Below are 27,922 nucleotides of genomic sequence, written 5' to 3' on the forward strand. Positions count from 1 at the left end.
CTGGGATTACAGACATGCACCACCGTGCCCAGCACTTGGTAATTTCTGAATCAGAAATAGTAACTGGAACTGCTCAATGGGATAGGTATTTTATTCAGGCCATGTTGAAGTCTAAGAATGGTGCCTGCTAAAAACAAGGCTTCCTTTGAATAGTACCAGGTGAACATATAAACTCAAATCAATTCTCTTTTGTCCCTGAACCGTGCTTTGACTAAATATGTTACGTTTTAGTCTTCTTGCTGTAACTCATGGAACCTGATTAGGATTCTGGGTGGGTAAGTAGGTAATGGCTGCTTAGGGGGTGGTGGTGCTTCCCTGAGGGTCAAACCCATCTTTTGACTTCTATGGCCACAGGTTTCTTGTCTCTATCTCATGGAGGTGCCCTCCTCTGTGAGCCTACAATCCTCTGTACACAGCCACTAGCAGATTCCATACCATGTCAGTGAGAAGGGATAATTTTGAGAAAGCACCCTAGTCACCCACTCTTCCTTCTTATAAGAATTCTAACCTCTTACTGAGTTAGAATTACAGGTTTTAGAAATTAGAGTCTTAAGAAGTCACCAGTCCAGTTTCTCTGTTCTTGGCAGGGAATGTTTTATGTTTTATTGCTTTCTTTTACAAATCATGTAATTCAGATCTAGATAGCTTTAAAAGCTGTACCAAGAATTCAAAGGGAGCATTGGAGTGAGGACAGAGTGCACCTCTGGGTGTACCAGCCAGACTGTACACCTTTGATCATAACACATTATTTGCTCCATTTTCCAGCTCAGTGGCACCAGCAGATCCCAGCACCCATGTCCATCCGGCCCAGTGGCAGTCGCTATGGATCTCTCACCAGTAAAGGACTTGACATTTTCTCTGCCTTTTCCTCCATGGAAAGCACAATGGTGTATTCATGCTCTTCTCGGAGTGTAGTGGAAAGTGATGAACTTTAAAGATGTCTGGGTGCCTGCTGTGAAAGGGGGCAGACTGTGGAGGGGGAAGTAAGGGCCAGTCACAGCAGTTTCTAAGCAACTGGATTTGAGTGAGTTCCCATGCTGCTGGACCTGTGGCAAGAAGTGCTTTGAATAAGTTGGCTGGGACTCTTGCAGTCTCAGGAGAGGGGGAGCTATAGGGCTGTGCCTCGTAAAGATTCCAACAAAAGAGTGAACAATACAGATGAACCAAAGATGTCATACTGCTGCCATCTACTACTTTGGGAAAAGACTAGCATGCTCCCTGTCCCCATTATGTTAGGGATGTTTAGGCCCTACTAGGAGCAGTTTAGGGGCCATATGCCTGGGCTGAGAGGAGTTAGACAGTAGTGACCTTAGGATATAACTAATTCATCCAGCAATCAAAAAGGTGGGGACATCACTGTCACCTTTCATTGGTTACATTTATAGTAGTAGTTTTGGTGAACTCATTAAATCACTTAGCATTAGGAGATCATACCATACAAATCTCACATGTGGTGAAACTTTTGATTTGCATATCCTGGGTGTATATGAGCCATATAATAAGGTGCCAAAATGGGCTTGAGATATGAAAAAAATTCACCTGAGCATTCAATGTTGCACTGTGCACTTATTCTGTGGCCAAAACAGGATCCCACCAGCCTGTCTGCACCATTTGCTTTGGAATGGTGACTGATTTTTTTCTTTCAGACTTTGCATCTCTAGACTCTGAAACTAAAGGGTTTTGTTAATAAACCAATGGAGGAAAAAAAAAATCTTCTGCAGGGTCACTTTAAAAACTATAAGCTGTAGTTGCCACCTGCAAAATGTGCCGGAATTGTCTTCATCATTTGCCCGTAAAATACCACCCAGTATGTTCCTACTCCCTCTCAAAAGTCTGGAAGTGTAGAAGGCAATAAGGAAGGAAGAGATGCAGACAAGATGAGAAATGATGGGAGAGTACTGACTTTCCATTTACCACAGCAGAGAAGTGGTTGTGGAATGAGAGGTCTTTAATAACTGTGAGCTGCTTTGAGATCATTGCTCAAGTGGCATTTTCTACATAGAAAACATTACACTAACCAGGAAAGCGGAGGGAAAGGGAAATGGGCATCTTTATTCTAATCCACCTATTCAAAACTTCCCTCTCAATTTAAGGAATTTTTAGACTTAAGATCACAGTGATATCCCTAGTGCCTAGAAAAGTGCCTAGTACAAAGTAGACAGGCAATCAACACTTGCTGGATGAGTGAACCTATTAGACACAGGAATCTACAGTCCAAAAACTGCCTTAGGAATTGTCATCACAGCATATTTCGTTCCAGGCTCACCAGGGAAATGAATTGGAGGTATCTGTTATTGATTCCCCTTGCTCAAATCTCTGGTGTTCTCTGTCACGCCCCCTCAGCGGGCATCTTACTTAAGTGAGTTAGAAATAGTCATTGCTTAGAAAGGCTTGAAACTTTCTTTGCTTTAAGGCAAGAAATTTCCAGAATAAAAATAAATTCATTCACTCAAAAAATCCTTCGTGTGTCTACTCTATATAAGATACCATGGTAGATACTGTGGGAGATACAAAAATATGAATAAGACACAGACCTGCCCTCAGAAGCTTGCAATCTAATAGAAGGGGTAATATTTAAGGCATGTGGATGTTTCATGAGGCAAAGATCTGTTATTTAGCAAACAAAAGGTTCTAGTTCTCTTCATCCTATTTTTTCATAACTTTAAAAATCTCTATTTTTAGTCTTGATTTCTTAATTTTAAAAAATTCCATAGGTTGTATCCGTGAGAAATAAAGACTTCAATCAATTATGTTCAGCAGAACTATTAGGTTTTTGTTTCCTTTTTAATGTATGCTGTAACAGTAGTAAACTTTAATGGAATAGAATGTGTCTTGTATATCCTGTAAAATGTTTCTGTGTCAGTTTCTATTATGAATTCTCATAGCCAAGAAGTACTTCATGACTCGGAGATTGCTTCTGGATTGTACACCTGACATCCCCATTGCATATACTTTTGTAAGCCCTAGACAGTTCTCCCATGGGGGGATATTCTTCATCTCTCTGTCTTAGCTTTCTGAATTATTTTTATCAGTCCTCTATCTAGGATAAGTATTACAGTTGGCCACTAGATGGCGCTGCCTCACCCAAAATATAGCGAACCTTAAAATTCCTGAAATTTGAGCTATTGGATTATGTTAAAGTAGGGTTTCTAATCTTGGGTAGTATTGACCTTGGGGGTTGGATAATTTGTTGTGGAGGGGGACTGACCTGTGTATTGGAGGATACTTAGCAGCATCCCTAGCTTCTACCCACTAGGTGCCCATAGCAGCCCCACCCCAAGTGGCAACCCCAAACGGTTCTGCACAATGCTATATGTGTGAAGAATCGGCACATATGTGATAGAATCCCGTTTTGTTGAGAACACTGTGTTAAACACATCAGTGCCCTGCTTTAAATAATTCTATTAGAATTCAATTACAGGGCTGGGGATATAGTTCAGTTGGTAGAGTGCTTGCCTCCCAAGCACAAGGCCCAGGGTTCAAATCCCCAGCACCGCAAAAAAAAAAAAAAAAAAAAAAAAATTCAATTACAATAAGAGTTACTTGAATAAGAAGTTTTAGTTCCACTGTGCATGTTTGCTTTCAACATATCCAAAATCAGATCCATCATCTTCCCTTTCATAAACCATTCCTCAACCAAACTTAATGCTTTCTAGTAATGGCATCACATTCCTCACAATCTAAATAAGAAACATCCAAGGTTTTTCCTTACATTGTCTGATCAATCAATAAATCCGTTCATCCTAATTCTATTATTATTCTTGTTTTCAGGCCTTCCTTTCCATTCCCCTGCAGTCCCCCAGTTCCAACTTTTATTACTCTTAGTTTTCCTCAATGCTTCTAACTTCAATATTAGAGACTTCTAACTGTTCTTCTTGACTCTAGTCCTGCTGCTTCTCTCTACTCAAATCCAACCCAGACCCCAGCATCACCTCATTCTCCCCAAAGTACTCTGCTACTGACATTATTCCCTAATTTACAAACCCCCTATGACTACCTGGAGCCAACTCAAGTAGGTACCAGCTGTTCTGTTTGAGGGTATGCAAGCTTACCCCAATGCCATCCCAAAGCTTTTTATTCACCACTCAGAAAAAATACTTGGGGCAGCAGCAACCCCACACAGGGCCCTGCCCTCTATCCACATGCCTCTCTCCACCTCCTACCAAGAGGGTGGCTCCCTAATCTCCACCTCTGGAAATCTCAAATGCCATCCTCTATGTGAAATATTTCCTGATTCCCCATCCCTCAATCAAACACAATAATTTATTTGAAACTTTGTAGTGAATTTCTTGGGTCTGGAGGAAGAGATTTCTTCGTACAGTATTTTATAGAGAGCACAGACTCTAGAAACCTACTGCTCCCTCCCCTTGCCCTAGCCCACTCTTGCTTGCTTGTACTAGATTTTAGTTACTTGTTGGTATGGGCTGTGTCAGAAGTTTGCCTTTGTGTCTTATATGGAGTAGGCACTCAATAAATGTTGATTGACCTAAATCAAATTTAAAATTCAATGAAAGCAGTATGTTTCTACATAAAATGATTGATTCTACACAGTGATTTTAAACATGGCTGCACAATTAGAATATCCTGTAGTGCTTTTTAAAAATCCCAACACCCAGATTAATGAAGTCATAAGCTCTGGGGTTGTGACACAGACATTTTAGTTTATAAAGCTGCCCAGTTGATTCCAATGAGCGGCCAAGGTTGGGACACATTATTTTATTTCCATGATTTGGTCACAGAAACATTCAAAGAAATATAGATGGCATAAAGCTGTAGTGTTGACATCTGTACAGAATATATTGTACCCTAGTTGCACATGCAGTATATATAGAAATAAGTACATAGGTTGGGTGCAGAGGTGCACACCTGGAATCCTAGCAGCTTGGGAGGCTGAGGCAGGATGATTACATGTTCAAAGCCAGCCTCAGCAACTTAGCAACTTAGTGAGATCCTGCCTCTAAATAAAATATTAAAAGGGCTGGGGAGTGGCTCAGTGGTTAAGTGTCCCTGGGTTCAATCCCCCTAAAAAAAGGTTGGCCATATTAACCCTAATATTTTGTGCTTCCCTCAATAGACATGCAGAATTCATGAAGCTCCCAGAAGTTGTTCAAAAATGGCCCAGGGAGAAAGGGAAAGTCGGTACAATTTCACCTGGCCCATTGTTTCAAATGCCATACAATCCCATTAGCACCTTTCTCTGTGAGCAACTGAAGAGTTCTTCATTCCTTGGTTCCTCATGGAAATGAGAATCAGAAGGAAGTAAAGAATCAGAATTCCAAATAGTGAAACTGGTTTAAATGCATCCTTCTCTTTTTATTCCTCACTTAACTTTTGAAGGCATCCAGGGAGAAATGAAACAATCAAAGACCAGCAGCAGTAGAGCGAGGGTTCTGGATGACACATACCATCCCCAGAGGCGTCAAAAGTCAACTTTTGTAGGGACAGGTTCATTTAGATAATCCTCAAACAATATGTAGATTGCCCTCCAAATATTTACTTGTAATTTGGTTGTTCAAAACTCATATTTCCCTACATATGTATCACCCAGTGCTAGATTTCCAAGTGAATCCAGAAAAGACTATCTAATTCATGACTGAATTATAATATGTTGGTTACACTAGATTTGGTTATGGACCCAAGCGCTAGGATCCAGGCAAAGCAGTCAGTGAGAGAAGAAAGACTTTTTCCTTCTTTTCAGTATCTGTGATGTGTCAAAGCTAAAGAGTGTCCATGGTCCTTTCTGCATCTCACCCCCATTCTGTGTTTTCCTCCCCAGGCCCCCTGTGCCTTGTGTTCTATAATCCACAGCTGTAACCATCCCCTCACTGCTTCCCCAAAGCCTGCTAGTGTTTCCTGCTCCACAATGACCTAAGTCCAGCTCCACGCATCTAGGCCTAGTATTTGGAAAAAAGCCATCCAACTGAACAGCTTCTAAATGCTTGAGGGTCTTTTACTTCGCAGAGGTGCTGCATTTTTTAAAGCAGCTATTTTCTCACTCCCATGGACTTCTAATTAATAGAATTGCTGGCGGAGTTTTAAAGAATCAGGCTGTAAGGGGAAAATAGGAAACTAAGTCAGATACCTAAATTGTTCTTGCTGATGACAGTCTCTTCTCATCTCCCTTTTCCCACACATCCTCTCAAAGAATCTTCCAAGCCGGGATCTTGAGTCTGTTGCATATGGGCTATTTATAAGTTGGTTGCAAACAAAATTGCCGAAAGAAACCAAAAGAATAGGTAAATATAGTCATAATGGCTTTTTTGTCAAGGTCTCTTCCAGGGTCCTTGGGTAACCTGAACTTAAAGTATTTCCACTAATGACTGAGTTGAAAACCAATGTGCCTTACCAGTAAGAGGAACAGTTACCTAGATTTTGATAGAGCTTGTCAAAGTAGTTCCCACCATTAAAGGCCTTTTCTTGTTTTAAGTGGATTAATATTTAAAGAGTTAATACTGAGGCACTACTTGAAGAATGCTAAGCATCTTCTAAACTTTGACAATGCAATAGTCATCAGTATGCTTTAAGAGTTGCTAATACTGTGTTTTTAAAAAATCTGTGCAGTGCAAAAAAAATTGCATATTGGTTAAAAATATGTGCACCTCTTATTTCTGTCTAATTATATTAGTTAGCATGCTTAATATTACAGAACCACAAACAAGCTGCTTTTTTTAATGTGTAAATAATAGCCACGTCAAACTCTGAAGAACAATAGCCTTGAAATTGCAAGAAATAGAGAAAGACCACACTTTCCAGTCCTCTGAGAATTGTGCCATAAATGCCAAGAGTAAGCAAAAAAAAAAAAAAAAAAAGGCTGCTGCATAAGGGACATAAAAACACTAATTTGCTAGGTGATTTTAACATGTGAGTGAATAGAAAATGTTTCCCTAATAAAAAAAAATTATTAAATGGTAAATATTTTAAGGCTGAATGCACATTTTTCTTTCTTTTTTTGAAAATTTTTTTAGTTGTGAATGGACACAATACCTTTTTATTTTATTTATTTATTTTTATGTGGTGCTGGGGATCGAGCCCAGTGCCTCCCATATATTAGGCAAGTGCTCTACTGCTGAGCCACAACCCCAGCCCAAATGCTCATTTTTCTTTAAAATGTAGGAAATAATTCTAGTTTACAGATTAATTTTCAATGATGACTAAACCAGTTTTTGAGTGTACAAATTTATTTGGCACAAAGTGATTTTTAAAATTAATTATCCTTATCAAAATATATAAATTACTACATGAGTTATAACCTCTAAAATAACTCTAAAACTACAGAAAAACAATTAGGTTTTGGTCTTCCTAAAATATCCAGCACATGCAGAAGGCATCTCATAGAATGTTCCTCAACTCCGTAAGATAAAAATTCATTCTTAAATGCTTCCTAATTGAAACAAACACACACACACAAAAAACAGGATTTAAAGAGGGAACCATTTGACCAATTTAGACTGGAAATGGAAACATGAGTATAGTTGTGTTACAATAAACAGTGTTTTGATATCCATGAGAAACATACATTGTCTTCATTTTTGAAAATAATAGTTTAGCAATGAGAATGATAAGAGCCAATTGCTCAATATTTTAAAAATCCCAAAGAACCTGATGTTTCAACAGAGATTCAATGAGTTATCTGGAAACAAAAGACAGATTTTGGTAATTTTGTCACAAGTGCAGTGTAAGAATCTAGTGAACTACATATTTACCTTGGCTAAGTAGTCACTACAAAAGATCACTGAGTGTGTATGTGTACCCAGTATAGAAAGTTTTGCTGTGTATTTTAAGGAGAGTAAAAAGAATTCAAATGAAAAAACTTCAAATGCAATGGTATTTTTTAACACATTGGTAAATTGAATTTTATCCTTTCAGTATTTTGATTTCAGAAATATCCTTTCTGATTAATTTTCACTTACTTTTTTGCAAACTTTAGCATTGCTTCTTTGATCTAAGTTTCTCCCTTCATCTCTTCCCTGTTGAGATAAAAATCTGCATAATAGGAACTCCTTATTTCTAAGAATTCTAAGGGGAATTGTAAGGGGAACTTTGATAATTCAAATGAATTTCAGACCCGTTCTCCAATTTTTCTATAACTTTGGGTCTCTGTTCCTTAACTGTAAGCTGAGTCAAACACTTGAGTTTTTTCCAGAATGGCAGGTAGGATAAGTAAATACTTAAGAGTTTGCTTTAGAGACCCTCCAATAAAAAGGGGTAGCAGTTTTTTATTCCAAGGAAAATGTTAAAAATATCTTTCTCAGCTGGGTTCAGTAGAGCACACCTGTAATCCCAGACTGGGACAGGAAAATCTCAAGTTTGAGGCCAGGCAGGGCAATTTATCAAGACACTGTCAAAAACAAAAACTCCAAAGTAAATAGTTGATCACATTTCTTTCTTGCCCTCCCACTTTGTTTTTCCTTAGAAGAGTAACACACAATGGTGAATTTTCTTCTTCCAAGGTAGTATGTAGTATAATAATAATAATAATAATAGTGATAAATTTTAAAAATAGGTGCTGGGGTAGTAGCTCAGAAATAGAGCCTCTGCTTAGCATGCTCAAGGCCCTGGGTTCAGTCTCCAACAACAAAATAAAAAATTCAATCTGGAGGAAGATCAAATGAATTTAAGAAATACCCTATCTGCTTTCTGCAAGCAGATTCCAGGAGGTTTTTATTTGTTTGTTTGTTTGTTTGTTTTGTTTTGTTTTGTTTGTTCTTTCTGTACCAGGGATTGAACCCAGGGGCACTTAACCACTGACCCACATCTCCAGCCCTTTTCATTTTTTATTTTGAGACAGGGTCTCACTAAGTTGCTTAGGGTCTCACTAAGTTGCTGAGGCTTACTTTGAACTTCGGATCCTTCTGCCTCAGCCTCAGGAGCCACTGGGATTACAGGAGTGTGTCACTGTGCCTGGCTTTCAGGAGAATTTATTTCAGCTAGGCAGAATGGTCTAGAAGAATGCCCACTCCTGCTTCTGTGATTGAAACTAATGGAAATGATGACTTCACAGGCAAAGAAATAGTGAAGGATTTACCATATTCCCTTCTGGTTTAAGCAGCCCAGGACTACTCCATAATACTGTTCCAAATCCTAATGCAGAAATGTTCCAGGCCAGCCTATCAGTGATTGTACTCTGAAATCAACTGACTTTAGTAAAACAGGTAGATTTGAACCCTCCAAAACAAGCATACCTTTTGGTCTCTGTATTTGCATTCTCAGCTATATTAAGTCTGACTACAAACCCATGAAAGCTAATAAATGGCACATGTGCATGCACACCCACGCACAAACACACTTTAAGTAAGGAGCCGTGTAGTACCCACAACTGACTTCATTCAATCAGAATCAATGACACCTCTAACCACTTTTGCTTTCTTTCCTTGCATGAGTTCTTCCACTTGAAAACACACCACGCCCTACAAGGCTCACAAATATGGCATGCTTCTTTCCCAGGAAGCTTGAGACAACTTATTTTCTAAAGTACTTTTTTGGTTATTGAATTCTTAATGGAAAAGCAACTCTGGTAGTCATTTTAAAATGTGTGAATTGTGTCAGTTGTATATTTCGCCTCTATTACTAGTAATGAATGTACCTTGGCTTTTATTCCTGTTCCTCTGCATCACGCATGTTACAACATTCTGTGGAACTAAAAATCAGTGATCATTTAAGCCAAAAATGCTTGTGAGCACAAGTCATGTCCTTCCTCAGAAGGTATATGGTACTGTATTCTGGTAGACCACGTCATCTCTGTGACACTGTTGCTTTCCCTCACCATGCTTTCTTGAAGATTTGCTGGGGTTGTGTCTTCTTAGGAAACGTAGCAATTAAGAGAAAAATAATAATTAAAAATCAGTAGTTAATTTAACCTGTATATTTTTAAGGGTAATTTAGAGGATGTGATGGACTGTTTCTTTATTCATTAAATAAAATTTTATTTATTCTCAATTAATTGTTGGGTTGTTTGTTTTTAGTCTTAGACTTAGGGTTCTTTGTTCTGTCATCAGATGGTCAGCCAGGTGTAGCCACAAAAGGAGGCACAGGAATTACCCTGTGTGCATATATGATTACACGACCAGTGTAACTCTACACCACGTACAACCAGAAGAATGAGAGTTACACTCCATTTATGTATGATGTGTCAAAACGCATTTTACTGTCAAGTATAACTATTTAGAACAAATTTTTAAAAATTACGGTTTTTAAAAAAAGGAGACACAGGAGAGGCTGAGGGAAACAAAATTTATTATACTACATGACTTTTTTTTTTTTTTTTTAATGGTGTTGGGGGTGAACCCCAGACCTTTGGCTTGCTTAGCAAGTGCTCTACAAGAGACATCCCCAGCCCCATGTGGTCTTTATAGGAGTTTCTGTGAGAAAGGCAAATCAGAGCTGGACTGAATAGCCTGAATAATCACTTAGGACTCTAAGCAGAAGGAGAGGTCCCTAGTTGCCCAGTAGCTGGTCCTCAGATAATTAAGGCAGTGCAATAGTGGCAGATGGAGGAGGTTTGGCTCTGTATTGGTTAGTCTGTACATATCAAAGGCACATCTTGAGACCTTTGCTATCTCTAATCATTGCCTAGCCCTGGGACAGGCAGTCTTTCCCCAATCAGAAAGTTTTTAAGATGTTAGAATATCATAATATTCAGAAAAAAATTAAAATGTAAACAAGTATACTCAGTGTACGAGATGGGTAAATTCTTGCTCCCCACTCGGCTCAGAACTACTACTCCATAATACTGTTCCAGATCCCAATGAAGAACTGTCTCCTACCAGACTGTCCATACTTTATACTGAAATGAATTGACTTTAGGATAACAGACAAATATGAACCCTCCAAAATGAGCATATCTTTTGGTCTCTGTTTTTGCATTCTCTTCTTTTTTAGTCATTATGAGCATTTGGGGTGACACTACCAGTTTGAAATGGCAATCCCAAAGTCCTAAGTTAATTCAATTAAATTCTTGTTAAAGTTTGTATTCCATAGTATATTTAAGACCAGAGAGGGGAAGGGGATATATGCGAGAATATAGGTCATATGTTTATGGTCTTGTGTGGACTTTGAAATTTCTTTACTCATAGATATAGAAAAGAAATATCTTCAGTGACACTTAGGCAGAGAGCAGATTTTAATCAAATTCAACCCCAAAATAACACTTGGCTCTCACTGCAACAAGGAAAAAAATTTGAGTTGCCTGAGCCTTAATTGTTGAATCCTTCATCTCTGTGAACAGTCTAAATACATTCCATCTAACCCGTAACTATCAGAAATTTTAGAACCTAGTTAGTATAGAGGTCACCTCATTAACTAAGAAACTGAATGCCCTGGATGTTTAGAAAGATAGCCTAGTTCTTCTTAAGATCTATAAAGAATAGGAAGTTAACGTAAGCACTTTTGAGTAACCACTTTTGAGATATTATTTCAGTGATTTTCCAATCTTGGCAGCCCATTAGAATCACTAGGGGAGCATTTAAATATCTGTGCTAAGGTCTCACCCTGGAGAAGTTAAATCAATTCTTGGAGTGGAGCCCTAGGCTTGGGTACTATATCCAAGACTCCTTAGGTGTGATTTTAGTGAGTAATTAGGATTGAAAGCCACTAAGTTAATTGGCCATTCCCATCTAGGTAATCCCTTTGGCTTTCTTTCTTTCTTTTTTTTTTTTTTCCTAAGTTGTTGATGGACCTTTATTTTATCTATTTATTTATGGTGCTGAGGATTGAACCCAGTGCCTCACACATGCTAGGCAAGCGCTCTACCACCAAGCCACAACCCCAGCCCTCCCTTTGTCTTTTACATGGTTCTTTAAGGCTTCTGACCTTAGGATTTGGGACTTTAACCTCCAAGTGGCATGCAAAGAGACCTCACATATAATAACTGGTCCAACTGAAACACTTCCTGGGGCAGGTTTTCCTTTATTTAATGCTACTCTTCTGGCACTTATCACTGGTACTTCACTATTGAAGGATTCACTTGTATTCTGGTCAGAATGATTTAGTGATTAGTGCACGTGTGTTCTTTTTGGCTGCCTAGCCAAGGGTAAAGAAAGTGTTGCATAAGCCTGGGAAGGAGTAGGTACTTAATATTTGTTGGTGAGAAAAGGGAGCCCAGGTACAAGAATATTTTCGAATTTCAATACATTCCATTGTCAAACTAGAAAAAAAATGGATTTTCAAATGTAAACAGTATAAAATTACTGAGGCAACTTTTAGAGATGATGTATAATAATACATGAATCTGGACTTTGAAAAGATTTTATACTTGCTTCATCTGATCTCCTAATTCATAAACCATAATGAATCTTCCAAAATAAGGAAGTTTCATCAAACATTGACTTCAATTGTTTTACTTTTCCCTCAGTGTCTTGTAGAAAAATAAACAATTATGTGGAAAGTTTAGGAGTTTGGTAAGATCTAAATTGCTTCTAGAAATTTTCAAAACAGAAGCAGGCAGCTAAATTCATAATATTTAAGAGACAAATTTCCATTCTTTTGGGAGAGTGAGGTTAAGGAAGGAGACCTTGGGATTAGAATCCCATCACTTTAATCAAATTTTTTTTATTTCATTAAGAAAGTGTTTTAAAATTGATAGCCAAAAAAGAAACTTGCACAGAAAAACTATTTAATAAATTTCTTCTATAAACTATTTAATAAATTTCTTCTATCCTAGAAGCCATAGAGACATAATGAAAAGTATGAATCCGTTTCATAAGGTATGAGAATAAAAGAATAGCTGAATGAATAGAGGTACCCTTTTGTGAGATAGAAACTACCAGACCAATACTAGTTTGGTTGAAGTCTGAGTTTGGGCCATGTTAACTTGAAATACCTACTAATCATTCAACTAGAGAAGTAAAGAAGACAGCTGGATATGAACCAAGTTGTAAAGTTTGGGGTTTGAGAACATATTTGGCAATCATGAACATAAAACTGCAACCATTTCCCTGTGAGTAGATGATGCTACTTAAGAAGGAAATGTAAAAGGAAAAGCTCCAGAGAGGAAGATGTGACACACTACCTGAAAATGATTAAAGTTCTTAATATATTTTTGAGAACTTCTCTGAGGAACACACTTTTTTTTAGCACTAATTTTATTCATTCTAAAACTCCACAAACTTAAGGAGGTTATTAATGAAGCTTTTTAGGAGATCTAAGAAGACTGTTGTGCCCAAATAGTGACTTAGGAAACTGCCTTGAGTCTTACTGTTAACTCCAGTGCAGGCAGCAGAGTGGAAAGATATCTTGGGATCATCACTTCTAGAGCTTCTGCTGCACTACACAGCATCTTCTAGATAAAAGAGGTCAAACATTTTACTCTTTAATTTGCAGTGACAGAAGTAAAGTCCTGACCCCTCCTTGGTTTCTCATTATCAGGTGAAAAGGGAAATTCACCATCAATCTTCCAGTGGGTGCCTGGGGATACACAAGTGATTTTTATAAGATTAAGTCACTTTCCCATATTACAAACCAAATAGTGTTTTTGTTGTTGTTGTTTTGGGGTTTTTTTGGCTGTATGGGGGAATTGAATCCAGGGTCTCACATGTTAGGCAAGCTACCACCAAGCTATAGTCACAGCCCTCCAAAATGGATTTTGATAATTAGGTATAACTAAGAAAATAATTTTTTTTTATTGTAAACAAATGGGATACTTGTTTCTCTGTTTGTGCATGGCGTAAAGGCATACCATTTGTGTAATCATACATTTACATAGGGTAATGTTGTTTGATTCATTCTGTTTTTTCCCTTCACCCCCACCCCTCCCACCCCTCTTTTCCCTCTATACAGTCCTTAAGAAAATAATTTTGATGAAGACATTCTGTAGATAGATTGCAAGTAGGAGACTGTAAGTTTGGGTTTGGGAATCCATAATAAAAGGATTTGGAGGATATCATTGTTTTTGTTGATCTGTGACTAATTCCAAATGCATAGATAACTGAGAACTCTGTTTTTCCTAATTATGAGCAAGACATTTCCCCAAATGCATGTGGTGAGTTAACCAACAAGTCACCCTTTACATTAAGGGTTGCTTTATGAATGAATGAACGAATGAACGAATGAATGAATGAATGTATGAGTGGTTAAGTAAATTTATAAAAGTTATTCGAACAATACCTTGTGTATTATTTTGCTCCTTTCCCCCAAATTTTTATTGGTGCATTATGGTTGTACATAATGGTGATATTTGTTGTTACACATTCATACATACACACAATATAACAATATAATTTGACCAATAACATTCCTCAGTATTTTCCTTTTCCTTTCCTTTCTCCTACCTCCTGTTTCCTTTCCTCTATTCTACTGATCTTCCTTCCATTTTCATGAGATCCCTGACACCCCATTTTTATTTTCCTTTTTCCTCTCTAGCTTCCACATAAAAGAAAACACACACTTCCCTTGACCTTCTGAATTTAGCTTATTTTACTTCACATAATGGTCTCAAGTTCCATCCACTTTCCTGCAAATGACATAATTTCATTTTTCCTTATGGTTGAATAAAACTCTATTGTGTATGGAGTTTCTTTATTCATTCATTCATTTATAGATACCTAGGCTGGTTCCATAGTTTGACTGTTGTGAATTGTGCTGGTATTAACATGGGTATGCATGTATCACTATAATATGATGACCAATTCCTTAGGATAAATACCGAGGAATGTATAGCTGGGTCTTATGGTGGTTCCATGCCTAGTCTTTTGAGAAACCTTCATACTGATTTCCATAGTGGTTGTACTGATTTCTACCAATAGTGTAAAAGTGTTCCTTTTTCTCTACATCCTCTCCAGAATTATTATTGTTCATATTTTTTGTTGTCATTGGTACCAGGAATTAAACCCAGGTGTGCTTGATCACTGAGCCACAATCCCCATCCTTTTTAAAAATCATTATTTTTTATTTTGAGACAGGATCTCACTAAACTTCTGAGACTGGACTCAAATTTGCAATCCTCCTACCTCACCCTCCTGAGTCACTGGGATTACAGGCTTGGGCCACTATGCCATGCTAGATATTGTTTGTATTCTTGATGACTGCTGTTCTGACTGGAGTGAGATGAAATCTCAGTGTACTTTTGATATGCATTTCCCTAATTTATTTTGCTCCCATTTTGATTAGTCATAATGGTAGTGAAGCCTCAAACTTGCGCTGATTAAAGAAAATCACACCCACCATGGTGGTGATACCCATAATTCAACTGAGGCAGAAGGATTGAAAGGTCAAGGCCAGTCAGGCAAGGCAACTTAGTGAGAACCACCTCAAAATTTAAAAATAAAATAAAATAAAATAAAAATAAGAAGGATTGGGGATGTAGCTCAAGAATCACTTACACAAGCAACATTTTTTTTAGGGGGAGAGGATACTGGGGATTGAACCCAGTGCACTCTATCACTGAGCTACATTCCACAGGGTTTTCCTAGGTTGGTCAGATTGTCCTCAAATTTAGGATCCTCCTGCCTTAGTCTACCAAACTGCTAGAATTACAGGTCTGTGCCACCCAACCTGGTTACAAGCAACATTTGTTTCTCCCAGTGTTCCTTGTAGAAATATACATATATAGAGAGAGATACATATTCCTATGTGTGTATGTACATTTATATGTGTACATGTACATATATATATTCCTATATACATGTAGAAATAAACATATATTTGGGTATTTGGAAAGAATTTAGTAATTGGCTTAGTAATAAAAATAAAATATTGGGGAACTACATAACGTTATTTAAAAGCTAAATTTCAATTTAAATTTTTTAAAACTAACCACCAAAAATGTATTTCCAAGGCAATAGGGAAATCTTTCAAATTACTTACACTCTCATCAGTTTGTGTGTTTCGACGAAGTATTGGGAAACAGCACATTTGCTGATTTGCAGGATAAGATTTAAACATTACGTATCTTTATTCAGGGAAACACTCAACATATTATGCAACTAGCAGGGTACTTGGCATGAAATACAAACCCCATTACTCATATTTTACAAAATCTATATTTAATGTGTACACAGTTTAAAAAATACAGAGCACCCATGCCCAAGAACTCTACCAAAAAGCGAAAGTCTGGCTCTACTTGACGCATGCACACACGATACACCGAGCATAAATGCATTTACACGACGGGATGGCAGCTGTATCGAGCATACACAAGCAACGCATCACGTAACTTCACCGAACCCGACAAACTTACAAAGTTTAAGGTGATTATTTCTCTGAGGACTGAAATTGCAGAAGCGACTAATCCTATTTTTTCTTAAGCTTGTTTTCCCTCAAAGTAGTTCAGGAAAGGGGGTGGGGAATTATTATCAGAGCAATGTAATTCACAAGATTCATTAATGAAGTCTACAAAATACAGAAAAGGGTGAGAGGCAACAAAATCATTGCGTCCGAAGGTGTGAGGATACGAATGAAAGTAACCTGGCAGTTTATTGATTTGACGAATCCTAGGCCACCGAAAGCCACTGCGGCTCTCTGCGGGGAGGGCTGCGGCTCGAGAGCGGGATCCCTGGGCCATTCATCCCCGCGGAGCCGCGCGCCCTAACTGGCCATCTGAAAGGGCTCTGGCTGGAAGCCGAAGAGCCTCTGGCCGTACGGCTCGCTCTCGCCCGGCAGCTTCGCGCCCGCGAACGGGATGTAGTGGTCGTGGCTGAAGTGCTCACAGTGGAGATTGACCCAGTCCCGCTCCGAGCCCAATCGTTCGGCCTCGGCCAGGATGCGGGTCAGAGCCATTATGTAGCTCAGCGCCATCTGCAGGGTCTCGTACTTGGACAGTTTTTTATCCTGGCCCCACTGAGGCACCACCCTGCGCAGGCGGTCGAAGGCGGTGTTGAGACCCTGCATGCGGCGGCGCTCGCGCGCATTGGCCGCCAGGCGCCTGCGCGCCGCGCTCTCCAGCCGGCCGGCGCCGGCACACGTGCCCGCGCACTCGGCACCGCCCGCGCACGGGGGCGCGGCGCGTGCTCCCGCTGACGGGCCGCTGGGTTTGCAGGACTTCATACCCGGCCTGGAGGTGGGAGGGGCGGAGCTCAGCCGCGGGCTCAGAACCTGTGCGTGGACTTGTCTAACCCAGCAGCTGCCCAACGTGGCTCTTCTTAGCAAATAAGTCACAAACAAAGTAACTCACGTGCAAGCAGTCTACAGGGGGAAGTGCGGGACTCGGCCTTCTGTTCTGCTGAATAACCAGGCTGCCTCTTCACTTACCCAAACATAGGGGAAATTGAGATAGATGCTCAAGAAAAAGTCATTTTTCCCAACGTGAAGTTGAAAAACAGAAGGAAACCTTGCAGCAGAGTTTGGTGTGGCTGGTTCAGGGAAGGCCTTTCCAGTCCTCTGGGAAAAGCCAAGGCTGCCTTCCAGGAGGATGAACTCTTTCCCGAAGCTCAGCTAAGGAAGGAGAGTTTTTACCACAAGCAGTAGCTGTCGGAGAGCGCGGGATGTATCTTTGAGGGAGGAGAATTTATAGCCGACGGCTAAAGAGGGAACAGGTGGTGGCAGGTGGGCGGGCGTCCCTCGGCTTCCATCTCAGCACCTTCCTACCCTGGGAACTGCAGGGGGGAGGGGGACGACGCACAGCAAAATCCTGACATTACTGCCTTGTCTGTTGAAGTTTCTCCAAAGCTATGTCCAACACTAACTAACACACCATCTGGAGTGGCCTGACTGTCCCCAAAAGAATAACAAGGTGGGGGTGGGGGAAGAGGTTGGTCCATCTTTTCCCATATCAGCAGGCAGCTTACATATCAAAAACTTAGCTAAGATTTTTAAATTATTAGAAATCGTTTGCGTGAAGATATTAATTTTGGTATTATGAGATACATGTATCAGAAGTTAAGTATAAGCTAGCTTTGTTAAGAAGTGTGACAATTTTGCATAATGGTAACATTTTTGTTTTATCTGTTAAGTAAATTGAACATATTAGCAAGCCCTAATATTGAGACCGGAAATTTTGCTGTGCAAATAATATCGCTGTTTTCTGCAAAATCACTTATTATATCAAAATTAATTAACATGTATATTTAAAGCTTTATATTATTCTAAGTATATAATTGGATTGCATGAGTTCAGTTATCTAGGTAAATTAATTCATTATCTATATTTCATTTCCCCATTCAAAAATGTTTGTGGGACATACACGGAGATGATAACTTATTAATGATTTGACATTTGAATCTAAAAAGTCAATAATGCACATAGATGTGCAAAATGCAAACATCTAAGTAATCTGTGAGGTTTAAAAAGAATAATTCCTACTGAAAGATTTTTGCCCATCTCATGAGGCTGAAAATATTTCATACAACTTAAATGCTTTAGGTATGTTACCTGTCTTTAGGAACAATAATTAAGTCATGATCTTCACTACTGGCAATGATTATATGATTTATACAGAAAAATAATTATTTTGATTCTGTCATGTCAACTTGTTTCTTGTTCTTAAGAGGAGTCACAAGACTCCAAATAGGTCCAATTCAGAATCATTTCTGGATATTTCAGGAACACTAAGTAAGCTCTTTGTCCTTTTGAAATATGGATGTGTCAGCATTATTCTCAGATATTATGGTTTAATTAAATTACTAACAAGCTCTCAAAAATCAAGTCTTTTAACTGTGACTTACTTCCCCTGTCATTGCCTCAGACTGTAACCCTATTGTGACTGCCCTGACTCCAAGTCCCATCTTCCCATAAATAGTTGATTAATCCCCAGCTGAAACGATGACAATGAAATGAAGTTGAATAACATGAAGACAATAGGATGCAATTGAACATTAATGATCTTCAGCATGACAGATGTTGAACACAGACGTCTGCAAGGAACCACTCAACTTTGTTACTCTGAGTCCTAAACAGTGTTGGTTAGGAACAGCAGTCCTGTGACACAAAGACTGCATTATTTAGTCATCAAAATGTCAAATGTATTGGGTTTTTATTTTTTCTTCTTGGAAATCTACCCTGTTAATGCTATTGCTTCTCAAGTTCATTTATGTCTTCTTTTCCCCTGAAGATCTCCCTCTGGGCTGCTCCATGGACTGTTTCTCTGCAAAACAGTCTATGTGCTGGTTCTGGTCACAATTGTACAAAGTATTCATGAAATGTATACTTTTGCAAGGCATGTACCTGGGTTGGTGAACCATGTCCCCAAACATTGAAAGCATTAAAGAGAAAAATAAAATAGCACTATGTGCACAACACAGTTACATTAGAACATGAACTAGAGAATAACTATGAAATGAAATTGCTCTAAGGATAGAGTGTATTGCTGAAATTAAAGGGCCTAAGAGAGCACATTTTAAGACATTTCCCAAATGTATCCTGAAAGACATTATTAGTACTACAAAGATGCTTCTGGGGAAAGGGTTCTATTGTCAAATAAGTTTGGGAAACACATGTGCTATCTCTCACTTGGAGAGTCATGAAGCAGAATTGGCACAGGAAAGTTTCTGAGAGATCCTGGAGTAAAGAAACCCATTTCCTAGACCTGCTTGAGCACAGATTCTGTTTTTTTTGTTGTTGTTTTTTTTTGTTTTTTGTTTTTTGTTTTTTGTTTTGTTGGTTTGTTTTTTTCCTAAAAAGATCTATTCACATTACTTGGACACTTTTCCAAGCCTGTGCTAGCATCTTCCATTTATTTTGTACAGGAGGAGACTGAGATCAAGAGACTGAACACTGTGCTTGAAGGCATGAAGCCATTTAATGACTGGATTAAAACAAGTCAAATCTCCTGTGTCCTTTGAGTTTAGAGGTTTTAAAATTATGAGATCACTTAAGGCCCTTATTTTGTAATGGGGTAACAGAGATCCATCCCAGTCAAACAAGTCATGAATAAAAGTTTCAGGAATATAATTAGAAGGGTACTACTTAAAGGATAGTGTTTTTCATATTACAATTCTAGTGTCTAGCAGTGCCTAAAAAATAACAACTCAGATAAAATGACTGGAACAATAAATTAGATAAATGATAGAAGGTGATCAAAATGAGCGTATTCCTAGTGAATAAACTCATACTGATCATTCCCATACCCTTACTTATAAGGAACAGATGTTTTATATGCAGAATAGATTCTTTATTATTTATTATTTTTTTTTAAAATCCATAGCATTTGAACCAGAAGAAAAACTATATGTCAGACTAATTTCCATAATGCTCTTGTATTGAGGCTAATATCCTACCAGTTGAATTGACAGTTTACTGTTATTAAATAAAATTTATAAGAGGCCATTGATTTGAACTAGGTTCCTGTATTGGGCCCAACAGACCAAACCAATATGGAGTTATTCATGTTAAATGAAACTAATAACTTAGTAGTATACTCATATAACAAGTAGCTGATTGTCAGTTAGTTATAGCAGCAAAGCTTTAGTTAATCCTAGGAAGACAATGATTAAGGCAAAAGCTATAACCAATTAAGTGCTATACCTGACCTCTGTTCTCTAGCTATAATTATTATTTGTAAGTATTATCTAATTATGTCATTGACCAAAGTTCTTTGAACCTATTATGGTTCAGGAGCCTGCCCAATTCCAGAATCATGAATAAAAGACAATTAAAATCTTTAAATTATTGCAGTTTTGTCTTTTGACACTATTATCTGTAGTTCAGTCAGAACTGAGTGGTAGAGTGCTTGCCTAGCACTTATGAGGCACTGGATTCTAATCTCAGCACCACATAAAAATAAAATAAAGATATTGTGTTCATCTACAACAAAATATTTTTTTAAAAAACCAGGCAGATTAAGATATGAAGATTACAGAGGATGGGGCAGGGAAGAAGGAGCTTACACCTGTAAAAGGGGTAGAAAAATAGGAGAAATTAAAAAAAGAGGTTAAAAAAGATCAAAGGCTGGGAATTATTACATGTGTGGAATAGACTTCAGGGTAAACATTCTTGTACTATTCAAAATCATTTTAAAATGGAAACTCTTGGCCATGTGTGGTGGCATATGCCTGTAATCCCAGCAATTTGGGAGACTGAGGCAGGAGGATTGCAAGTTCAAGGCCAGCTTCAGCAACTTAGTGAGACCCTGTCTCAAAATAAAAAATAAAAAGGACTGGGGATGTGGCTCAGTGGTTAAGCACCCCTGGGTTCAATCCCTAGTACCAAATAAATAAACAATGGAAGCTCTAACAAAAAAAAAAAAAAAAAAAAAAAAAAAAAAACACAATTAAAAGAGAGGCAAAAAAAAATGTTCATCCTGAAATTTGGAGAGAAAAATATGGAAAAGAAGACTGAGGCTTCCTTATGAAGGGTGTGGAAATCAGGGAGCTCTGTATACCCAAAAGACTAAAAGGTAAGCCAGCAGAAAGGAATGATGAAGTCGAGTTCCACTTCCATTTTATTAAAGGCCACAAGTGGAAGGTGTTAAGAACTCTTGTAGTTTTATAATGTAGTTACTAGGAGGGGAAAAAATCCCCAAAGGATTAGTATGTTCAGAAACAAAGGAAGGGAGAGGCCAGTTGTTGTACCTCAACTCCCTTCTGCTCAAAGGTCCAGGGAAGAGAAAATCATGAGGAGGGCAGAAACTAAGAAGAGAAGACGAATAATGGGATCCAGAGAAAATTGGCAATGATGCGGGACACTGTCCCAGGCTCCAGAACTTATTGTTAACCAGAAAGTACAGGTTTTCCAAAAGGCCCCAAGTGTATTCTCTAATCCCAGAGACTCCACACTACTTGAGAATTCTGGTTCAGCATCCTGATTTCATTTCTAGCTGCCCTGAGCCAGACCGATTTGTGTAGTTTGAACTCTGCCTTCACCCTTCTTGCTAATCGATCTTTATAAAAAAACTAGTTGTGATTAATACAACCCCTTTATTTTGCTTATTTATTTTTAATGTAGTGCTGAGGATCGAACCCAATACCTCATACACACTAGGCAAGCACTCTACCACTGAGCCACAATCCCAGTCCTGCCAATGGATCTTAGCAGCTTTGGAGTTAGTTTTGGATCCTGGCTCTCCCATCAAGCTGTGTAAATCACTTATGTTTCTCCATCCACAAGGTAGGAATCATAATGCTTACTTCACAGGCAGCACCAAACATTAAATGAGACTGCTTATCAAGGATTCTGCCTGGCCTCTAAGAAGATCATCCTTTAAACAACTCATAATACATATACTGAACAGTTTTTACAATGATAATGAAAGTAAACATCAGTTTCTAAAGCTTTTGGATGTAATGAATAATTTTTGAGCCCTTTACACATAAAGCTGCACTGAAAGTCATGGTGTGTGTGAATCCTGGCTTTTTGACCTTGGACAACTTAACCTCTTTGTGTCTCACCTTAACTGTAAAAGAAGGTTAATAATAAAATCAATTTCATGGAAGAGAATTGAGTTAAGCTGGGCACAGTGGCGCACACCTGTGACTCAGGTGGCTGAGGCAGGAAGATTACAGGTTTGAGGCCAGTCTGACAATTTAGTGAGAACCTGTCTCAATTAAAAAATAAAAAGGGCTGGGGATGTTACTCAGTGGTAAAACCCCACTGTGTTTAATCCCCAGTACTGGAAAAAAAAAATAAAATGAGTTACTCTTTGAAGCGCTTATATCTATGCCTAGTGTACAATTAAATGCAATATAGGTGTTTGCTTAAATAAACAAAATGACCTGTTGCAATTTTCCAGGGTGCTGAATAGTCACCTGCTCCTTCTGCACATTTTTGCTTCCTTTTTCTCCCCTCTTCAGTGCTTATATCATAGGGTGATCAGGGGAAAGAGGGGAGGGAAAATTCAAAGGAGTTAATTTTGTTTTTGATATTGGAACAATCCGAGCTTGAAATATCAGACAGAAGATGAAAGTCCACTCAGGCAAAGTTCTACTGGGTAGTAATTTAGTAGTTTCATCATAGTTTAAGGTTGAATTTTATAGCTGCAGACACATATTTAAGTGTAATTTTGAGTCCCATCAGCCCTTGCACGCTACCTTCCCCTTTCTTCCTTGATAGTGGCAGCCACTCCTACCCAGCATTATAGCCATCCTCAGACATTCTGTGAAGTCCAAGATCATCAAAAAGAGGACTGAGCCTGGTGCAGTGGCGCATGCTGTAAACCCAGCAGCTCAGGAGGCTGAGACAGGAGGATCATGAGTTCAAAGCCATCCTCAGCAATGGTGAGGCGCTAAGCAACTCAGTGAGACCCTGTCTCTAAATAAAACTACAAAATAGAGCTGGGGATGTGGCTCAGTGGTTGAGTGTCCCTGAATTCAATCGCCTGTAGCCAACCCCCACCAAAAAAAAAAAGGGGGGACTGAGATCTGAGAAATTCATCTGGCACCACTCAGATCTATATGTCAAAATTCAGTGTACTGGTAGAAATCCAGAGGTATGGATGACAGGGTACAGAGAAGATTCAAGGACTAGACCTTTTTTTTTTTTTTTTTTTGGCAGTGCTAGGGATTTGAACTCAGGGCCTTGTGCTTCCGAAGCGAGCACTCTACCAACTGAGCTATATCCCCAGCCCCGAGGACTAGATCTTGAAGCTAAACATTGGTTATGGGTGCAATAGAGAAAGGAAAAAAAAAAAAAAAAAAAAAAAAAAAAAAAAGCACATGAGTCTTGGTCCGTAACTTTAAGGAACTGGAAGTTCTGCTGATGTACAATAAATCTTACTGTGCTGAGATTAAGGAATAGCCCAGTCAATCATCAGAATCACTGATTCCAATGCCAGACTGCACAGCCAAGAAAATGAATAGACAGCTCGTGTGCACATTTTATTTGTGTTTAAATAAAACCATAAAAAGTACAATTTTCAGGGGATGCTTTACTTTCCACTGTATTTACCATTTAAGGCCCTTCTTTCCTAACACTGGGGTATTTGAGAAGACAAATTAATAATCATGTTCCTTCATGAGTGTGTTAGTTAGCTTTTGGTTGCTATGACAAAACACCCAAGAAAATCACCTTAAAGGAAGAAAGATTTCTTCTAGCTCACAGTTTCAGAGCTCTCAGTCTATGGTCAGCTGACTCCATTCCTGTGGGCCTGTGGTGAGGGAGAGCATCATGGTAAAGGATATGGCAGAGGAAAGCTGCTCACCGCATGGCATCCAGGAAGCAGAGGGTACAGGATAAAGTTCCACCTCCTATGCTTTCCACCACTTCCCACTTGTCCATTTAGTTATGAATCCATCAACGATCTAATTATTTGATGAGGTTAGAGCCTTCATGATCCATCACTCCCCAAAAGCCCCACCTCTGAATATACTACATTGGGAACAAGTCTTCAACACAGGCATCTTTGGGGGACATTTCAGATTCAAATCGTAACAATGAGTAGAGTCCACATGTGCTGGACTGTACTATGGTAAACTTAGACTGGACACTACATTTCTCAGAATGCTCTTTCCTCTGTGATTCCAGGCTTGGGTTGGGCAAAAATATAATTGTATGAGCTCTAGGAAGCAGAAGTAATGCCATCATTCTGTGAAGACAATTGGTTAGAGTCCTTGAGACAGGCACAGAAGTGCTTGTGGATCTATTTGTCCTTGTTCTCTCTCATGCCACATTCAGTGAGCACTCCCAACTGCTGGTCCTGCTGATCAACAGTAGCCCTGAGCCCAGGACTAGATGTTTCATGTGAACTTACAAAAGTGGAAGCCTCAAAAAACCTGACTTCTATACCAGCCCCAACACCCCGTCTCACCTCAGCAGCTGAACATGCCTGGCTTCCAGAACCCCCTGCAAGCTCTGACTCATTCACCCAAACCAGTGCTGCTAGTGACTGCTCTCTGACCCTTTGACAACCTCTTTTGGACCTTATGTCTCTAACTCCTTACCTACGTGTGCAAGATCTGATCTTTTTGCCATTATACGCACCGTGACTCTGCTTTCCTGGTTGGACACTGACTGAAACAAGGAATATTTCATGCAAACAACAGGACCTTACCTTCTACTGGAGGCTCTCTACACCACAAGCCAATTGTCTATGTGTCCACCAAGACTAGAGATTTTATCTCTTAGATAATAATCAGTATTTCCAGTCATTCAGCCCTATGTTAGGCAAACAGGGATAAGACAGCTTTTAGGCTATTGGAATTCACAATCCATTTGTACAAATGAGTTGCAACACATATAAACTACCCAGAGCCATAAATCAGGTCTTATTCCCTAAGAGGCACAGTAGAGAGAACACTAAAGTGTAGGAAAGGATTAGATATTTCACTGAGAGTTGTTTTACCTCATCCTTTAAGTTTCTGTTTTGAGGTCTGTTTTATAAAACATAAATGCGTTTTGTATGTGTGGCACTGGGGATTGAACCCAGGGCCTTATGCATGCGAGGCAGGAACTCTACCAACTGAGCTATATCCCCAGCCCTAAATGCACATTCTTATATGTGAGGATGTACTGGTCCTCTTCCTGTTTCCCTCCTTTCAGTGGCAGAAGGACATGATCAGAAAGATTGCATCTACTCTCCTAAGTATAAGGCAGTACACAGTTACTACCATTAGGAGCTCAGAGCTACAGATTGTGCTCTGGAGGAAGGAGTTCAGCTGGTGGCCTGAAATGACACCACTTCTTACTTCTTTCTGGTGTCTCTGATGTCACCCCTCGAAAGGCTGCTGCTTCTCTTCCTTTCCTCCAACTTGGGGCTTCTTCAATGTTGCTCCCTCTGCATCAAATGCAGTTTCCCCAGATCTTCCTGTGTGGCTCCCTGTGACATTCAGCTCCTATTCTGATGTTCAGTTTCCTTCGTGTTTCATTTAGAAACTCCAGAAATTCAGGGACTTCCTCTGTACTGTTCCTAACTGTATCTTTAGCACCTAGAATTGTGTCTAGCACAAGGTAGATACTCAAGAAATATTGCTAAAGGAAAAAAAGCAAAGGAAGGGAAAAAGATAACTGGAGGGACCCAAACAAGAGGGGAGTAGTCCATACTCACTTAGCAACATAGCTGTTTTTCCTCTTGCTTATAGTCCCTGTTGGGGGAATCATGTCCTCCAAAAGCAATAGTCCTAAATCTGCTGCTTCTGTTTCTGCTGTGAAAATGTGGCATCCGCTATTTTGCAGTGAGCAGGTGGCTTACTTCCCCAAAGGGTGGCTCTCCTTACAATCCAGGTTTCAGACGGTATCTGAGTCAGCTCAGTGTAAAAGTCTAGAGGCTTTGCTGGTCCAGGCCAGCCGCTGATGTCGACTCCCCGCCCCAGGGGGAAGCAGTTTTCTGTTTATTTTAGTGCTATTGGCCCCCACATACACCCACACACCTTTGGTACTGGGGGTTAAACCTAGGTAAGTGCTCTACCACTGAGCTATACCCAACCCTTTTTTATTTTGAGACAGGGTACTCTCAAACTTGTGATCCTCCTGCCTCAGCCTTCCAAGTAACTAAGATTACAGATGTGTGCCATTCCACCCAGTGAACTGATTTTCATTTGTTCAACAATTTTTTATTGTACTTACTATGTGCCTGGTACTATTCTAGGCACTAGACATAATATTGAACCATCTGAATATTAAAATTGATATTATTGGTATCTTCCTTTAAATTTTACTTCCTGTTTTTCCAAATAGGTTATAAGTTCTTTGAGGGAGGGTCAAATTTTAGATATCTGTGTCTTGCTAGAGTGTTTAATAAACACATAGGTGCTGCTTGGTTGGCTAAGGCTTACTAAGGCTGAACTTAAACTAAGGAAATCAATATCATCACCATAAAGAAATACATTGAGGGAATATTCACCAAATGCTTACCAGGGCTTAGTGCCCATCCTCACAAACTTCTTTGAGTAGGAACTGTTAAATTCCTCATTTTGTGGCCAAGAAGCCTGTGACCCTGGTTAAACTGAGTAACACAGTAACCAGAATTCCAGATCTCTTCCTCCACAGAAGTCCTACTCTGTGCTGCAGGGGTTCTTGTCTGGAAGAGCTTCCATGATAGGGTCAGGGCCTGCTTAGACACACAACCAGCTGCTCTCCCTGGTCCTGATCCCAATCCTATCAGTTACTGTATGTGTTGTGGGGAAAAGAGGGAGGACTTAGAAAGATGAGTGTGGGGTGCAAGAGTCCTCAAGGGGACCACCAGAAGTTATGCTATTAATTCATAATGCAAAGCATGAACCGTGAAAGAAGCCTGGAGGAAGTTCTAGTGGATTATGTGATGCCTACCATAAGCTAAAGCAGTGCCACTAATTCTGGGTACTCCCTGCAGAAGTGAGTATGGGCTGAGCCAAGGGTAGCTATCTGGGAGAGGCTTGTTGGTCATGGGAGAGAGGATATGCTCCATGGAAAAGATGTCCTCCATGGCCAGAGAAGAGAAGCTGCATTCGTCTTAACAGAGACTTGTGCTCTGCTTCAGCTCTGCTGCAAAGTTACACAACCCTTGATGACATCATTATGGAAAGTTTCCCCATTTGAGGGAGCTGGGAGAGAGATTTGGATCTCTTGTTGAGGGATGTTGTCCAGCCGTCACTGATAAATGGATCCAACCTTCGTGGAAGACCTTAGAGGAAGTCTTTTGTAGAAGATGAGAACAGAGCTTTCTAGTCTGAATCAGTGCCCAAATGTAGATTAGAATCCCTGGTACAAAATAAAAGAAAAAAGAAAAAGAAAGAAGGAAGGAAGGAAGGAAGGAAGGAAGGAAGGAAGGAAGGAAGGAAGGAAGGAAGGAAGGAAGAAACATGTATATCATGGAAGAAAATATTTCCAATGATAATGGTGGGAAACCCAGGGCCTTCTTCACTATATGACTGGCAGAGCTGAAGCTCCATTCCAGCCTTATCACCAAATGTAATACTGTAGTCATAAAGGATCAGTGGATCTTTGATATTTTAAAGAATTAAAACTCCAGTGTCACTTGTTCTCAAGAAAGCCCATTAGTTATTTTGTGTAGGCACAAATTTGAGTCCCAGATTGCCAGAGGATTAGCCAAGGAAGAGATCCACTTGGTGAACCACCTGGCATGAGCATCTTCCTGAAGCCCTTTGTCTCTTGTGCCTTACAACTGGGATAGCTTCTATGGGGGGAA

At 39.4% G+C, this 27,922-nt stretch overlaps 2 protein-coding genes across 3 annotated transcripts in view; one reads left to right on the plus strand and one right to left on the minus strand.

Annotated features, from left to right (window-relative positions):
- Mypn (myopalladin) overlaps window positions 1-3,495 on the plus strand; it is a 91,909-nt gene extending 88,414 nt beyond the window's left edge. For both annotated transcript variants that reach the window (XM_047552557.1, XM_047552555.1), the window contains one exon: window positions 766-3,495. In XM_047552557.1, coding sequence (XP_047408513.1) covers window positions 766-935 — 170 coding nt within the window. In that variant the 3' untranslated portion in view covers window positions 936-3,495. The remainder of the gene's footprint in view (window positions 1-765) is intronic.
- Window positions 3,496-15,993: 12,498 nt separating this feature from the next.
- Window positions 15,994-17,109, minus strand: Atoh7 (atonal bHLH transcription factor 7). Its single transcript, XM_047554255.1, has one exon. It carries the CDS (start codon window positions 16,975-16,977, stop codon window positions 16,519-16,521), a length of 459 nt encoding a protein of 152 aa, XP_047410211.1. The 5' UTR covers window positions 16,978-17,109; the 3' UTR covers window positions 15,994-16,518.
- Between the last annotated feature and the right edge of the window lie 10,813 nt (window positions 17,110-27,922).

This window comes from Sciurus carolinensis, chromosome 5 (genome assembly GCF_902686445.1).
Source record: "Sciurus carolinensis chromosome 5, mSciCar1.2, whole genome shotgun sequence".
NCBI classification, from domain to species: Eukaryota; Metazoa; Chordata; class Mammalia; order Rodentia; family Sciuridae; genus Sciurus; species Sciurus carolinensis.